General features: G+C 48.8%; 1 protein-coding gene across 2 annotated transcripts; it reads left to right on the plus strand.

Moving 5' to 3' along the window:
• The first annotated feature begins 768 nt into the window (after nt 1-768).
• Nucleotides 769-15722, plus strand: EIF3D (eukaryotic translation initiation factor 3 subunit D). 2 transcript variants are annotated; one of them, XM_040234715.1, is made up of 15 exons: nt 769-1094; nt 3624-3756; nt 4028-4073; nt 4942-5078; nt 7140-7225; nt 7772-7844; nt 8633-8745; nt 9494-9626; nt 10026-10173; nt 10797-10927; nt 12049-12134; nt 12227-12356; nt 14308-14450; nt 14852-15135; nt 15577-15722. In XM_040234715.1, exons 2-15 carry the CDS (start codon nt 3634-3636, stop codon nt 15588-15590), a joined length of 1647 nt encoding a protein of 548 aa, XP_040090649.1. In that variant the 5' UTR covers nt 769-1094; nt 3624-3633; the 3' UTR covers nt 15591-15722. The 2 variants fall into 2 exon arrangements, with proteins under 2 accessions (XP_040090649.1, XP_040090650.1); XM_040234716.1 differs by having other exon boundaries at nt 928-1094; nt 8636-8745.
• Nucleotides 15723-16458: the final 736 nt, after the last annotated feature.

Raw genomic sequence — 16458 nt, forward strand, 5'->3', positions numbered from 1 at the left:
TCCATTCTAAAGGAGATCAGTCCTGGGTGTTCTTTGGAAGGAATGATGCTAAAGCTGAAACTCCAGTATTTTGGCCACCTCATGCGAAGAAGTTGACTCACTGGAAAAGACTGATGCTGGAAGGGATTGGGGGCAGGAGGAGAAGGAGACGACAGAGGATGAGATGGCTGGATGGCATCACCTACTTGAAGGACATGAGTTTGAGTGAACTCCGGGAGTTGGTGATGGACAGGGAGGCCTGGTGTGCTGCAGGACAAACTCCGTAGGCTGAGTTTCCAAAAAGACAGCACCGTTGCCATCGTAGGAAGGTGGTTCCTGAGTCGCCACTTCAGAATCACCACCAATTAAAATGCAGGTTTCTGGGCTCCAGCTAAGCCACGCTGGTGTAACAGTCTATGGAAGGGGACCCGGGATCTTCATTTTTCAAATTAGCACTCCAGGAATCTTTGTCAAACAAGAAAGTCTGAGAACTGTGGAAGTATGGTTTGAACACTGGCAGGGACCTCCGACACTAGTAGTCTGATCTACTCAGGTCACTTTGCACCTTCTGGTCTGTTTCCGAAACCGCTCAAAGCTCAGCGAGTAGCCACAAAAACCTGCCTGAAAGACTCGAACTCCCCCTAACGGTGAAACTCAGCCACACGATCTTTCAAAGAAGGCAGGAGCCGCGGGTCGTTGTGGGATACAGAGGGCCAGAACGGCCCGCAAGGCATTGTGGGACATAGAGGGGCTTTCAGCCAGTCTCCGCTTCCAACTCCAACTACAAGGCCTCCACGTTTCAAGAAACTTGAAACTCTCGGAGTGTCGCCGGATGCCCCATGACGTAACTGTAAACATGCTCGAAGGCTAAATAAGAACACCGCGAAAAGAACAGTGACGAACTTCCGGATGTGCCTTCGCTTTACGACTCGTGCGTTCCGCCGTCGAACCGGAAGGAAGCCAAGAAGCAGTTTACGACACCGTCGGTCGTGTTTACGGTACCGGCCGCTGCGCGCGCATGTTTCCTCCTTTCCCGGTTCCCCGTAGCTCAGGCGGTGGCGCGGTATCCGGCCTAGACTATCTCTCACCATCGGGGCCGGTTACGGCGGTTACAGGTAAGCAGCGTATTTCGTACGCTTCCGCGGATCTCCAGAGCAGAGTTGAGCTGCGCCTGGCCTTCGGGGGCCTACCGGAAGAGACTTCCGTACGCCCCTTCCTGCCTCCCTGTTCCTCCGCTGGGCGGGGCAGGAATCCGCCTTCGGTGCCCCTAGGTCCGAGCCAGTGCGGGGTAGAGCCTGTGGTTGAGGTCTCTTTCCTTGGAGTCCGCTTAGCGGCCACCGACAGTCTGTTCTGATGTGAACATGCCATTAACCCCCTGAGTCTCAGGGTCTTTTAAAGTGCCCCACGGTTCCCTGAGCTTCTATGAGAGGGCTGTTGGGTGTGCCAAACTGAGCGATGTTCGGCCCTGCTCTGAGGAGTTCACAGTCTAAATGTTTCTTTTCCTTGCCTATGAAATGGAAGGCTAGGATGTAGTTGGTTGATCTCTAATTTGACACTGACCGCCCAGGAATTGGCAAACGATCTGCAGTGGCTGCGAGAACGTGCACAGTACATGACCTGCCAGCCACAAGGCTCTCCCTATGACTGTCCTGTTGATGCCGCCTCATCCTATATCTGTAGCCAGTACAGCTGTCACTCCGTTTCAACTGAAAGATTTAGTTTCCCCTATTGGTTACATTGTACTCTGCCTACTTTTTATTTTACGCTTTGAAACCAAGCGACTTCCTTCCACCCCTTTTAAAGTGTGTTTGGAGATATCTTATTGTGTTATTGATATGATCTGAAACCCAGGATCTTTTCAGGCTGCTGTCCAGCTGTAAAATAATGGGAAGAGTGTTACACTTAAGACAGAGGACCCTAGAAACCAAGTCTATCTTGAAATGATGAGATCAGCTGCTTGATTTGGCTGAACTGTGTTTTTTTTTTTTTTATCTGAAATGGGGGCCTAGGGGTTAGTGGTGTTGCATCTGACATGTTGTAGGACCCTGGTAATATATAAGGGTATATTGTTTTGAGACCACCACACTCTCCCTCAGTCCGCTTCCTGTAGTGTAATTTAAGTTTAGGTGGGAGGATGGAGCTTCCAGGTTCATGCCCTTTTGGATCACGCAAGTGTCACCTCTGTAGGAACTCTCCCCATCATGGGAAAATGAAGAGAGTTTCATAAATTTAGTATTCTTTGCTCTTTGATATGACTGAGTGACTTCACTTTCACTTTTCACTTTCATGCATTGGAGAAGGAAATGGCAACCCACTCCAGTGTTCTTGCCTGGAGAATCTCAGGGATGGGGGAGCCTGGTGGGCTGCCATCTATGGGGTCGCACAGAGTCAGACATGACTGAAGTGACTTAGCAGCAACAGCTCTTTGTTTGCTCCCCAGACTCTGGAAATATTTGTGAGGTGAATTTTCCCCTGGGAACTCAGCTTCTGGGCATTTTCAGGGGATTAGAATGGATGATAAATGCATGCATGAGTTTTGGGGAGGAATTGTTTGGCAGATATCTGTCGAGCCCCTGGTTTTTACTCTTCCTGAGAGGAGTACTGGCCTTACACAAAGTGTGGGCTCTGAAGCCAGTTTCCCAGGGTTCAGATTTTCATCCATTAGTGTTGTGCCTTTGGGCGATTTCTTGATATCTCTGTGCCTCAGTTTTCTTCTCTAGAAAGTGGGGCTAATACTGGCCTTACCTCGAGAGGAGATTGTTGAGGAGTTAATGAATTAATGTGTGGAAAGCACTAACAACATGCCTGGTACTCATAATGTTTATGAACATTGGCTGTGTTCGGCCACTTTCATGACATAAGGCTTCTGGCTTCCTCAACCTTCTGCTGGGCTTTCTGCCTGACTTTTATGCCCTGCATAAGAATTTACACTGACAACAGAAAATTGAAAGAACAACAAAGGAAGGTTGCATTTCAGGATATATTCATGGACCCTTGTTTTTTCTCGGCACTGTGTGTAAATGTATTTTTGTAAGACAGAATAGTAAGTGTCTGGCGTTTCACAATGGAACTATTTCTGCATATGTTAACTTAATATATACGGCTTTCACAGTGATCCTCTGATGGGAATAAAACAAGGATCTTATTATTTTTCAGGTAAAGAGACTGAGGTTTAGGGGAATTAAATATTGTGTGTCTGTAAAGGTGTGAATGAAAATTGGAACCTGGTTATTAAACTCAAAAAAAAGTTAATTACATTTCATCAAATCTGTAAGACATCACTGAATTCAAGAAGCACAATACCTTCATGTAACACTAAGAAAGAAAAGTTGCCAAATACGATATGACACCTCATCAATTAGAAGGTGCAGGTTCATGTCAGAGATAGTACAGTGGAAAAAAACAAACAGTGAGATATGATACATAAATTTGGTTAGCAGTCGTCTGAGTTTTAAGTATTCACAGTATTATTTACAAGAAGATGTTAAGTGGAGAGTAGCTCAACAGTTGAGGGTTCTGTTTTGTGTTTTGCTTTTTTAATTTTACTATGTATTAGCATACCTCAAATGGAAGACTTTGGGTTTTTTTTTTTTTTTTTTTGAGGCTTTTCTTCATGGAGTTACTTTGTTATTTGTATTTTTAAGGTTTTAAAAGATGGCAAAGTTCATGACACCCGTGATCCAGGACAACCCCTCAGGCTGGGGTCCCTGTGCGGTTCCGGAGCAGTTTCGGGATATGCCCTACCAGCCGTTCAGCAAAGGAGATCGGCTCGGAAAGGTGCTTGCCTATCAGCGGGGTCTGAATCTTTTAAAGCTGCAGCTGATGCTCCAAGTTCATTTCAATTTTATTCTCTCAAAAGGATAATGGTTAGAAGCTCTGGCTACTTCCAGTGGTCATAGGAGAGCTGGGCTCTTACAAAGCTGACCTGAGCCAGTCTTTCTAACACTTTGTGACACTGTGTCCTCACTTGGGAGGAGGGGATTTCTGGGTCAGCAGAAACTTGCCTGGTTGATGTGTGCTCTCTGCCTTCCCTTGTTGTGCTCACTAGGTTGCAGACTGGACGGGGGCCACGTACCAAGACAAGAGATATACAAGTAAGTGTTCTCCGCCTGCCTGCCTGCCCAGGTCAGGCCCTCGGTGGATTGTTAGTGTTTCTAGTAACCTCCACCTGAAAGCGTTCTAGGATGGGAACGAAATGGTGATAACTCATAATTGTTAGGGGCCTATTATGGACTGTGGAAACAATCCATTTTTTTGGTAAATAGCCTCAAAAGTTAGATTGTTCAGCATATTATAGTAGGTTTTTCCCCCTACTTTGGGGAGCCATGGCCCCTTTTACAAATCTGGTGAACACATTCCCGTTTTGTATTTCATTACTTGGGATTTACTGAACCTGTAAGGCCAGTCAGTGAATCCCAGTTTTAAAACTCCTGGTTTTAGGATCCTAATAGAAGTTAGTTTTTACCTCTGCACTAGTCGAGAGCTGGGAATGGCTCCCTGGAATACTGAGTTAAAGATGATCTGAGTCTGAGGTCAGCCAGAAAGCCAGTCCTAGCCCATTAGCCACGTCTGCCTTGGGCGCCAGCTGGTGACAGTGATGACGTGTATAACCAACCGCCTGCTTGCCTCTCCTGAGAGAGTAAACTGTAACTCCTGTTCTTACAGAATAAGGCAGAGTGCAAGATGGGCTTGTCTTGAGTTCCTCAGACTGTCTTGACTTAGAAAGTTTTTTGGACCAGAGCTTTTCAAACTTGAATGTGCATATTAATCTGCTGGGGATCTTATTAAAATGATGGTTCTTACTGAGTGGATCTAGGGTGGAGCTGTGAGTCTGTACATCTAAAATGCTGCCAGCCGATGGAGTGGCTGCTGAGACCACACTGTAAATATCAGGCTTTAGACTACTATGTACGTATAAAGTTTGTAGGTAGTGTTGTTACATGCTGTCACCTTTGCCTGCAGATAAGTACTCCTCTCAGTTTGGAGGTGGAAGTCAATATGCTTACTTCCACGAGGAGGATGAAACTAGTTTCCAGCTGGTGGACACAGCACGCACACAGAAGACTGCCTACCAGCGGAATCGAATGCGATTCGCACAGGTGAGTCAAGAGCCAGCAATCTGACCAGCTTGGGGCTGTCACCTGGTGCTAAAATTGGTACCATGTGAGTACTGATGAGGGGAAAGCATGTTACTGTGGGTATCCTGATTATTCCCATAATATATTAATGGGCTTCCCACGTCTCCCAGTAGTAAAGAATTCACCTGCCAAGCAGGAGATGCAAGAGACACAGGTTCAATCCCTGGGTCAGGAAGATCCCCTGGAGTAGGAAAAGGAACCCACTCTAGTATCATGGGAGCCTGGCAGGCTGCGGTCCATAGGGTCACAAGGAGGTAGATACGACTCAACACAGCAAGCAGCTGCAGTGAGTCCAAGTAGCTCTTTAGTGACAAATTGTGCTAAAGTAAACAGGTACCATGTCCAGGAATGCCTTTAAGTAGTTCAGCTGTCTGTTGACCAGTAGCTAGGACATCTGGCTGTTTGTGCTGGATAACCATGTGTGTCAGTGTCTGTTGCCTCGAGTAGTTGCTGTGTCCGGGATTTACTGAGTAGATGATCCAGTTGGGCTGCATCTTCTCACATAAGGAGGCAAACTCAGCAACTCTAGTAAGAGCCAGTGAACCTGCCTCAGTAAAAGCATGCCTATGAGTCTAAGCTAATTCCAGGTACAAACATTTTTATTGTGCTTCAGTACCAAGAAACAGATAACTGCTTTTTTTTTTTTTTTTTTAACAAATTGAAGGTTTGTGGCAGCCCTGCATGAAGCAAGTCTTTCGATTCTATTTTTTCAATAGCATTTGCTCACTTCATGTCTCTGTCATAACAATATTTCAGACTTTTTTTATTATTATATCTGTTGTGGTGATCAGTGATGTTACTAATCACTGAAGGTGGTTAACATTTTTTAGCAGTAAAGTTTCTTTCTAATGAAGATATATACATTGTTTAAGACATAACAGTGTTGCACATTAGTAGACTACGGTACAGTGTATAGTATATGTAGCATAAATTATAACCACTGGGAAAGCAAAACATTTGTGTGTCCTGCCTCATTATAATACTCACTCTATTGTGGTGGTCTGGGACCAGACCCAAAGTATCTGAGAGGTAGGCCTGTGCTTACTCAACCTAAAAACCCCAGATGTTGATCCTGTAAAAGCACAGAGTGAAATGTGCAACTGGGCTGCTGCCACCTAAACTTGCTCTAACAGCTGCCCATTCAGTTCAGTTCAGTCGCTCAGTCGTGTCCGACTCTTTGCGACCCCATGAATCGCAGCACGCCAGGCCTCCCTGTCCATCACCAACTCCTGGAGTTCACTCAGACTCACGTCCATCGAGTCAGTGATGCCATCCAGCCATCTCATCCTCTGTGGTCCCCTTCTCCTCCTGCCCCAAATCCCTCCCAGCATCAGAGTTTTCCAGTGAGTCAGCTCTTCGCATAAGATGGCCAAAGTACTGGAGTTTCAGCTTTAGCATCATTCCTTCCAAAGAAATCCCAGGGCTGATCTCCTTCAGAATGGATTGGCTGGATCTTCTTGCAGTCCAAGGGACTCTCAAGAGTCTTCTCCAACACCACCATTCAAAAGCATCAATTCTTCGGCTCTCATGCTTTTTCACAGTCCAACTCTCACATCCATACATGATCACAGGAAAAACCATAGCCTTGACTAGACGGACCTTAGTCAGTAAAGTAATGTCTCTGCTTTTGAATATTCTGTCTAGGTTTGTCATAACTTTTCTTCCAAGGAGTAAGTGTCTTTTAATTTCATGGCTACAGTCACCATCTGCAGTGATTTGGGAGCCCAAAAAAATAAAGTCTGACACTGTTTCCACTGTTTGCCCATCTATTTCCCATGAAGTGATGGGACCGGATGCCATGACCTTTGTTTTCTGAATGTTGAGCTTTAAGCCAACTTTTTCACTCTCCACTTTCACTTTCATCAAGAGGCTTTTTAGTTCCTCTTCATTTTCTTCCATAAGAGTGGTGTCATCTGCATATCTGAGGTTATTGATATTTCTCCCGGCAGCGTTGATTAGGTACTTATAATTATCAGCCGAATCTCCCAAGATTTTAACATGATGTTTTTTCCTGATTCCTAGCGAAATCTCCGCAGAGACAAAGATCGACGGAACATGTTGCAATTCAACCTGCAGACCCTGCCTAAGAGCGCCAAGCAGAAGGAGAGGTGAGCTGCCCATCCTTTTGGAACAAGTTATTTTTCCAGGACTGACCACACTGCTGTCAAGAGACCAGAGCAGAACAGTCATCCTCCCCAGTATTACGAAAAACCAAAAACCTTCCCAAAGCCAGTTAAGCCACTGTTTCAGCCCTGGTGTCGTCCTTCAAGAGGTGGTCACAGCAGAGACCATGGACAGGAAACTGCTTGCACTGGACATGAGCGCTGACTGACACGGAAACAAAGGCAGACAGGAAGTGATCCCGGGGCTTCACTTAGACTCAAGTCTTCTGTGGTGCAGCTCCTGGGGCCCATTCACACCGGGTCCTATGAGTCCCTAGAGCTGTGTAGGACAGTAGCCTGCCTAAGCTATGGCTGCCAGAGGACAGCCTCTAGAGATAGAGTGGTATATACTGGTATATACTGGCATACAGGGGGCGATATACCTCTCTTAGCATGTCTAGTGTGTGCCATTTTCGTCTGGGTTTCTGTTTTTTCTTAAGCCTCTATTTTTCTTAAAAATCTGTACTGAAAGCAGTTTTCCTGTCTTTCCAGAGAACGCATACGACTGCAGAAAAAATTCCAGAAACAATTTGGAGTGAGGCAGAAATGGGACCAAAAATCACAGGTAGTATATCCGTATCAGAATTCTGTCCAGGAATTTTTTTGGTTGGTTTTATAACAGCTTTATTGAGGTATACTTCTCATACTATACAATTCGCCCATTTAAGATGGGTTGAACTTAAGATTCACCCACTGAACTCAGTGGTTCATAGTTTCTGCATGGAGTCCTGCAGCCATTACTGTGGTCTGTGTCGGAATGTTTTCATCACTCTACAAAAAGCCCTGTTCCAGTCAGCCATTTTCCCTGGCCCTAGACCGCCCTTCTCTGTTTTCTGTCTCTGGATTAATCTCTCCTGGACATTTCATATAAATGGACCCAGAGCAGAATGATCTTTTGTGACTGGCTCCTTTCACCGAGCATCATGTTCTCAAGGTTCATCCATGTGGTAGCCCATGTCAGCACTTCATGCCTCCTTATTGCCATGTTCCATTACATGCATAGACCATGTTTTGTCTGCCTGTTCACTGCTGATGCACATCAGGGTTGTTTTTACTTGAGGGTATTGTGCATGGTGCCACCGTGGACGTTGTGTGAGTAGAAGACGTGTGTGAGCAGGAGTGAAGGTGCAGTTGTGGGAGTTACATTTGCTGGACACGGTGCTTGCTGTAGCAGCAAGAATAGCCAGACAGTGACACGGGAGAAATGCAGAGGAGCCGTTAGAAAACAGCCAGCCTGTCGTATGAATGTTCTGAATATGTTTATTGAATACAAGCCCTTCCTACTGTTACCTGCCTTTTGCTTATGTTTCGCGCTGGCTGTCATTTCTCCCCTTCAACGGTCTTTCCTGACAGAAGCCCCGAGACTCTTCGGTGGAAGTCCGCAGTGACTGGGAGGTGAAGGAGGAGATGGACTTCCCTCAGCTGATGAAGATGCGGTACTTGGAAGTGTCAGAGCCCCAGGACATGTAGGTGGCATCTTTTCCTACCCTCTATCATGCTCTTAATGTGTGTGAACCAGCTGGTGATGACTTGGCCTGAGCCCCAAGACATTGCCTAAGATTAGCGGACGAGTTTTAAAAAAACAAAAAATTAATGCCTGTGGCGGGAAAAGCAGAAAGAAGTTTACTGAAGCTAAAACTTCAGTTCTCTTTCAAATTCCTGGCATTGTGAGCAAAAGAAAAATTAAGTCATAGAACTCTTGTTGGGAGAAAGCAGAAAGAAATTTCCTATTATTAAAACTCTAGATTTCTTTCAGCTTCCTGAAATTCTGAGCAAAGGAGAAGGTTCGGTTCTGTAGCTCTTTGGGCAGAAAGAGAAAGATTGCAGTTCTTGAAGAGAAGTGACGCTTTTCCTAATGTTTCAAAGAGCTCCTTATCTCGGAAGGCCAGTGGGTGGACATAACTTAGCGGGAGCTGGGGCATCAGCCAGGAGGCAGCCTCCGCTGGGGTCTCTGTCATTGCGCCCCTCCCTGTCTCTAAAGTGGGGCGGGGAGTCGGGTCCTGAGCTGGATCAGTTGTGGTCACTGTTGTGTGGAGCCACTTCAGGACCTGAGGGGGCAGGCCCTGCATGAGCTCTGAGAGTCCAGTCAGAGACTGTTCTCACCTCTCATGTGTTAGACTTTTGGATAAGACTTTGGATTCCGTGGTGTAACAGAGAAGAAGTAGGTAGTCTTGCTCCCCCTGACTTAGTGTGTGTTGCGTGCTTTCCCCTCAGCGAGTGCTGTGGGGCCCTGGAGTACTACGACAAGGCCTTTGACCGCATCACCACGCGGAGCGAGAAGCCGCTTCGGAGCATCAAGCGTATCTTCCACACTGTCACCACCACAGATGACCCCGTCATCCGGAAGGTGGGCACCCCTGCCCCATGCCCACCTGAGGGGAACGCTGTAATACCACCGCTGAGGCCTCAGAGAGAGCAGAGATGCGGCGAGGGGTGGGGGGGTGTATGAACCGACCGGGCCTCAGATGGTCTTGTAGATAAGACTCATGTGAGTCGATTTAGGATTAGGTGAAAATGAAGGCACTCTGGTGACCGGACCGTAAGTGTTGGGGTGTGGCAGGTGGTCAGGAAACTGCAGTTCCTTGGACCCAGGATACAAGCTTGCTGGCTGGCTTGCTACATCCTGGCTCAGACAACCAGAGGTGTAGGTATGGGTGTGGGGCTCCTTACAGACAAGTCCTTCGCCTCCTGTGAATGGGCAGATGAGCCCCAAAGTAGCCCCATCTCTCTGCTGTCCTCCTTGCAGCTGGCAAAGACGCAGGGCAACGTGTTTGCCACCGACGCCATTCTGGCCACGCTGATGAGCTGCACCCGCTCTGTGTATTCCTGGGACATTGTCGTCCAGAGGGTCGGGTCCAAGCTCTTCTTTGACAAGAGGGACAACTCTGACTTTGGTAAGAAGCCTGTCTAGGAACACACAGAGGCTCTTGAGTGTCCTTGTTGGTCCAAAGCCATTCCCAGGCACAGAGAATGGGTAGAAGGTGTTCTGTCTCCCCACGAACACCAACAGCCATGTCAGAATCCCCCTCAGCCTCCTCAGAGATAGAGGAAGGGGCTGTCGCTGCAGTACCCCTGCCAGGGCCGCAGCCTTCCGAGTCCTCATGGCACCCCAACGCCGTGTTCCCGCTCACTTGAGTAGCGTCGTCTTGACTTCTGTCAGCTCTCCGTACCACCTTCAGTACGCACGTGACACTTTTCTTTGGATTGATGCCTTTTTTACTTCAGCATATTCATGAAGGAAAAACGCACGTGTACCATACACATATGTATGTACACACACACGTTGAATGAAAACCAGGGCACTCAAAAACAGATGTGCTTGTGACAGAATTTAACGTTAGTATCTTAGGTTATCCAGAAACCGCCCCACCCACCCCCACTCAGGAGACCCAGGTCCGCAGATGGCAGTCCTTAGAGGAAGGGCCTGTGTCATTTGAGGCACCACACCTCCCTAAGGGGCCCTACACCTCTTTGGTGACTGTTTCATGGGTGGGTGACCATGCTGCCGGTTTTGCAGACCTTCTGACAGTGAGTGAGACAGCCAACGAGCCCCCTCAAGATGAGGGTAACTCCTTCAACTCGCCCCGCAACCTGGCCATGGAAGCGACCTACATCAACCACAACTTCTCCCAGCAGTGCTTGAGGATGGTGAGGTCCTGGGCACGCTCAGCTCATCCGCCCCAGCTGCTGCCTACTGAGCACACACTGGGTCGTCAGCTCTGGGTTGTGGGATTAGACAGGACAGAGGGGAGTCCCTGCTTGTCACAGAGGCGGCCTGACTTTGAGCCCTAGATTCACCACTTTTAGCTTTGTGGTGCCAGTCACGTTTCTTCTCTGAAATTGTTTAGTTGCAAAGTTGTGTCTGACTCTTTAAGACCACATGCACTACAGCCTGCCAGGCTCCTCTGTCCTTGGGATTTCCCAGGCAAGAATACTGGAGTGGGTTGCCATTTCCTTCTCCCAGGGATCTTCCCAACCCATGGATGGAACCCACATCTCCTGCACTACAGACAGATTCTTTACCCCCAAGCCACCAGGGAATCCCCTCTGTAAAATTAGAATACTTGAATAATACTTGTCTCATATAGATACATTGTGAAGATTCCTTGAAATATATGACCGGGACACCCTTGTGCACAGATACAGGTGCATTGCTTAGGAGCTGGGCATACAGCAACCAGCCAGCCAAAGTGCCTGCCCTTAGAAACCTTCATCATAATGGAGGGGGAAAGATCTTCCCTGTGGCTCAGGTGGTAAAGAATCTGCCTGCAGTGCAGGAGACCTGGGTGGGATCCCTGGGTCGGGAAGATCCTCTGGAGAAGGGAACAACAGTCCACTCCAATATTCTTGCCTAAAGAATCCCATGGATAGAGGAGCCTGACAGGCTGCAGTTCACGGGGTCGCAAAGAGTCAGACACAACTGAGCGACTAACACACAGTGGAGGAGGAAAGATGGTAAGCTCAGGATACATACATGTTGTGACAAATGATTGTGTGTACCTTGGAGGAAAACATAACAGGAGGGGGTGCTGTTGCTAGTTAAATAAGAGACTAGAAGCTCATGTTTCACAAACTTGAGCATAGGGTGAACTCGAGCTGTTACCTCTGTTGTGACCCACGGGGTGCTCGCTTGGCCTCAGCAGTGTGCCCAGAGCCCCCTCAAGCTCTCGGGACCCAGGAGCACTGTGACAGAGGAGAGGTGCAGGTTATGGCTGATTGCCTTGGCAACAGTTTGGCACTGTCTCACAACACCTGTGTCATTTTTACAGGGGAAGGAAAGATACAACTTCCCCAACCCCAACCCATTTGTGGAAGATGACATGGATAAGAACGAGATCGCCTCTGTGGCGTACCGGTATGTCTCCTCCCTGGTGCCCCCGCCCTGTGTGGGTGGTGCATCTGGACCCAGGGCCTCGGGTGACCAGAGGCACTCCCTCTTCCTTGCAGTTACCGCCGGTGGAAGCTCGGGGACGACATCGACCTCATCGTCCGCTGTGAGCATGATGGCGTCATGACTGGAGCCAACGGGGAGGTGTCCTTCATCAACATCAAGACCCTCAACGAGTGGGACTCCAGGGTGAGGCACACGGGGCACCGTGTCCTGGGCTGGCGCCTGCAGCCTATGTCTCTTCCCCTTGCCTCGTTTACAGAGGTTTTCTGTCTTCTGAGTTTTCCCCCTACTTAGTTCCGCTTTGAGGAAGAGATCGTGTGTGCAGGTGATTACCTTTCCTCGGTGTTTTCTGTCTCTGTCCATTCTGACCTCCTGTTGGCTTCTGCCCTCTGCAAGTCTCTCCTTATGAGCTGAGCTGGCAGCTCTCCTTTCTGACCTGTTATTTCACTTATGGCAGCCCCTACCTGGTCTTCAACCTTGTGGCACCCTTTTTTCAACTTTGTCTCTTACTGAACTCAGATTCTCAGATTATCCCAGATTTGGCTTTTCAGGAGGAGCATCTTGAAAGAAATACACATCCTTCATTTTTCCTTCTCTTTTCGTTCTCCCAGGCTGGTGTGCCAGGATGGGGCTATCATCCTTTCTGAAAGTACCTGGCCTACACACCTAAATTTAAAACGTGTGGCCATGCTCCTGGTCACTGGTGTGTAGAATAAAAGAGCCTTGGTTAGGACAGCAAGGACAGGCCTGTATTTAACGAGGTTCCAGTGAGATGGAGGTCAGGGGCCATTGTGCTGTGCCTGAGTTAGAGCCAAGGCATTAGCATTCCGGGCACCAGGTTTCACTCCTCAGGTGTTCTTTAGCTTCTGTCACCTGCTGAGAGCACCCTGGAAGGTTTGCTGCGAACCTAGCTCTGAACCAGTGGCCTTTTCTTAGACTTTGACCACAGCCTCCCAGGAACATCGTTCTGTGTGACTGTGCCCTCTGCTACTGCCGTAGTCTGGTCCTGCACGTTTCTCAGCTGCCTTCACGTTTCCTTTGCTGTTTCCCCTCCTTTTAAATCCCCCACTGGTGCCTTCTCTTAGGGTCAGTCCCTTATGCAACTCTTTTGCCGCAGTCACTTCTTTATGCTGTGTGTGGTCCACTCAGGTGGTCTCCCTATCTTAAGGGACCTTAATTCCATCTGCAGAATCTCTTTATAGACGTGAGGTAGCGTGATCCTGGGTAGTTATACTCAGGGTTCCCCCAGACTCCAGGATAGCAGATGCAGCAAAAGCAGGGCCACTAGGGACCATCTCAGAATTAAGCTTAACCCCAAGCCTCATCCTTGAACTCCAGAAATGATTCCTGAAATCTCTTCTGACTCCTGTTCCATCATTGTTGTTTTTGTTTTGGAATTTTTTGGTGGTTGTTTTTTTCTAAAATACTTTGTCCTTTCAGTGTCTTCCTTTGTCATTCCCTCTGGCTTGACTGTCCACCGGTGTCATTTCTCCTGCTCTCTTAGGCTCAGAGCCTCAAACGTCTCCTCCTCCTCCTCTGCACCCTTGAATTCTGCTGTCAGGCTCAGTCTGTCTACTTGCCCAGCCCTAGGTTTCACGGACATCACCCTAGTTCAGGACCCTACTCATGACGCCTGATATTTTGCATTTGTCTCTTAACTGACCTCCCTAACTCCCTCTCCATCAGGTCAAACCTACCTGACCTCCCCTCCCTCTGCAGGCTTCCACACTAAAGCAGTCCATCTCTTCCTTGTCCCTCTCAGATCTCCCAACTCCAGCTTCTGCCAGTATTCTCCACGGGTGAGCTGCCACACTCCCTTGTGAAACTCTTCCTCTCCATACCACATGTGATAAACACTTGTATGGCACTTGTTTCTAACATGTGTGAATATGTGTCCTGGTCTGGTTGAGACCTTGTGAAGAGAGGAGTTAGGTTTGTTGAGCACTAGCTATGTGGCAGGCTGTGCAAGGGAGGGGCGGAGGCCCTGCCCCTTAAATGATGTCTGTCTTCTGCCCTACCTGTGGGCTTTCCTCTCCCTGGTTAAGCCTACTAGGCACCTTCTTCTCTAGCAGAGGGGCCAGCAGTCCACAGGCAGCATGGTGCCTTGGCGCCTATAACCAGGGCCCTCCTCCCACAGCACTGTAACGGCGTTGACTGGCGACAGAAGCTTGATTCTCAGCGAGGGGCTGTCATTGCCACCGAGCTGAAAAACAACAGCTACAAGTTGGCCCGCTGGACCTGCTGTGCTTTGCTGGCTGGATCCGAATACCTCAAGCTTGGGTGAGATTCCTGCCCGGGAGCCAGGAGCTCATCTTCGGAAAGGAGGGGTCTTCGCGTTAGGAGACCAAGGCTCCCTTTTTCTCCCTTTTCTTGGGACAAGCACGAGGCCGCCATTTAACTGATAACTCAACCCCAGGCACAGCTGTGTCTCTGTTCCGGTGTGCCCCACCCTAACACTCCTCCCCCCAGTAGTTACGTGTCCCAGTGCCACACGATCTGTGCCAGTGGGCCCCACCCTAACACTGCCACCTGCCTCCCCCCAGTTATGTGTCCCAGTTGCACACAATCTGTGCCAGCCAGGCCCCACGGTAACACTGCCACCCGCCTCCCCCCAGTTCTGTGTCCCGGTGCCACATGGTCTGTGCCGGCGGGCCCCACCCTAACACTCCTCCCCCCGGCAGTTACGTGTCTCGGTACCACGTGAAAGACTCCTCGCGCCATGTCATCCTGGGTACCCAGCAGTTCAAGCCCAACGAGTTCGCCAGTCAGATCAACCTGAGTGTGGAGAATGCCTGGGGCATCCTGCGCTGCGTTATCGACATCTGCATGAAGCTGGAGGAGGGCAAGTACCTCATCCTCAAGGACCCCAACAAGCAGGTCATCCGTGTCTACAGCCTGCCCGACGGCACCTTCAGCTCCGATGAGGACGACGAGGAGGAGGAGGAGGAGGAAGAGGAAGAAGAAGGTGTGTAGCAAGCCTCCCTCAGAAGTCTGGCGTGACCTTTGGGCTGGTTGGGGCCCAAGTGCTGCAGCCTCAGTCCTCTAACCTCAGTGGAAAACTCCAGGAATTCCCTGAGGCTTCACTTGGTATGGCATTCAGTCTAGTTCCAGGAGCCACTTCCAGAGCCTTTAGAGCACTTGACGGGATTGGCGAGGAGAGTTAGGGCAGGAAAGAAACGTCTAGAGGAAGGTGCTAGAAGTCCCTGATACTAGCCAGTGGCCCCAGGGAGGAATGCTGCTCCAGATTCATGCTAGGCCTTAAATCGTTCTCTCACCTGCTTCACCAGTTGGTGATTAAAGGAAATACCTGTTAGTTCTCTGAGGATCTGAATGGTTTCACATCTGAGTGAAAGTGTTGGAAATCATAAGCAATTCACCAATTTGATACAACCTTTGTATGTTTCAGAGGAAGAAGCCTGAACCAGATGGTGACGCGGAACTGGCGTCTGCAACTGCATCGAGCCTGGAGGACCCTGAATACCTGGTGGGATGTGTGTCTGACTCTTGCTCTCTGAAGCTGGGCCATTGAAATAAATTCTATTTAGTCCCTTACCTTCATCTGTGCCTACGTTATGATCGACAGCCCTTCTTTCTCAAGGTAGCCCTTCAGAGAGGGAGGGTGAGACACAGCAGAGTCTCTCTGGAGTTCATAATCTGGGTTCCCTCCTTTGTTCTCAGCATTAGTGGTTTTACATTCCTGCTAGAAGGTGAATGCCCTGGGGTTTTTTGTTCTTAGAACCCCTTGAAATTATCCTTTGCCAGAGAGTGAGGTCCATTGTGAGGTCCCCATAGGAAGTCCATTTCACAAGCACAAGCTGGCTACATGCCAGACGCAGCTGCTGCCCTGAGACACACACATCACTGCAAAGATGAAGCAGGGCAGTCTTTGAAGCTTGAGGTGAGGTCACTGCTGTGAAGGAGACCATTCAGAATGTCCCGAGGGATGTTCTACAGGCTGTTGATTGTAATGGTTTGTATAAACTTCCCTGACAGCTCAGTTGGTAAAGAATCCACCTGCAATGCAGGAGACCCCAGTTCGATTCTTAGTTCAGGAAGATCCCCTGGAGAAGAGATAGGCTACCCACTCCAGTATTCTTGGGCTTCCCTTGTGGCTCAGCTGGTAAAGAATCTGCCTGCAGTGTGGGAGACCTGGGTTTGATCCCTGGGTTGGGAAGATCCTCTGGAGAAAGGAAAGGCTACCCACTCCAGTATTCTGGCCTAAAGAATTCCACAGACTAGTCTGTGGGGTCGCAAAGAGTCGGACACAACTGAGCAACTTTCACTTTAA

The sequence above is a fragment of the Oryx dammah genome, unplaced genomic scaffold (genome assembly GCF_014754425.2).
Source record: "Oryx dammah isolate SB20612 unplaced genomic scaffold, SCBI_Odam_1.1 HiC_scaffold_29, whole genome shotgun sequence".
NCBI classification, from domain to species: domain Eukaryota; kingdom Metazoa; phylum Chordata; class Mammalia; order Artiodactyla; family Bovidae; genus Oryx; species Oryx dammah.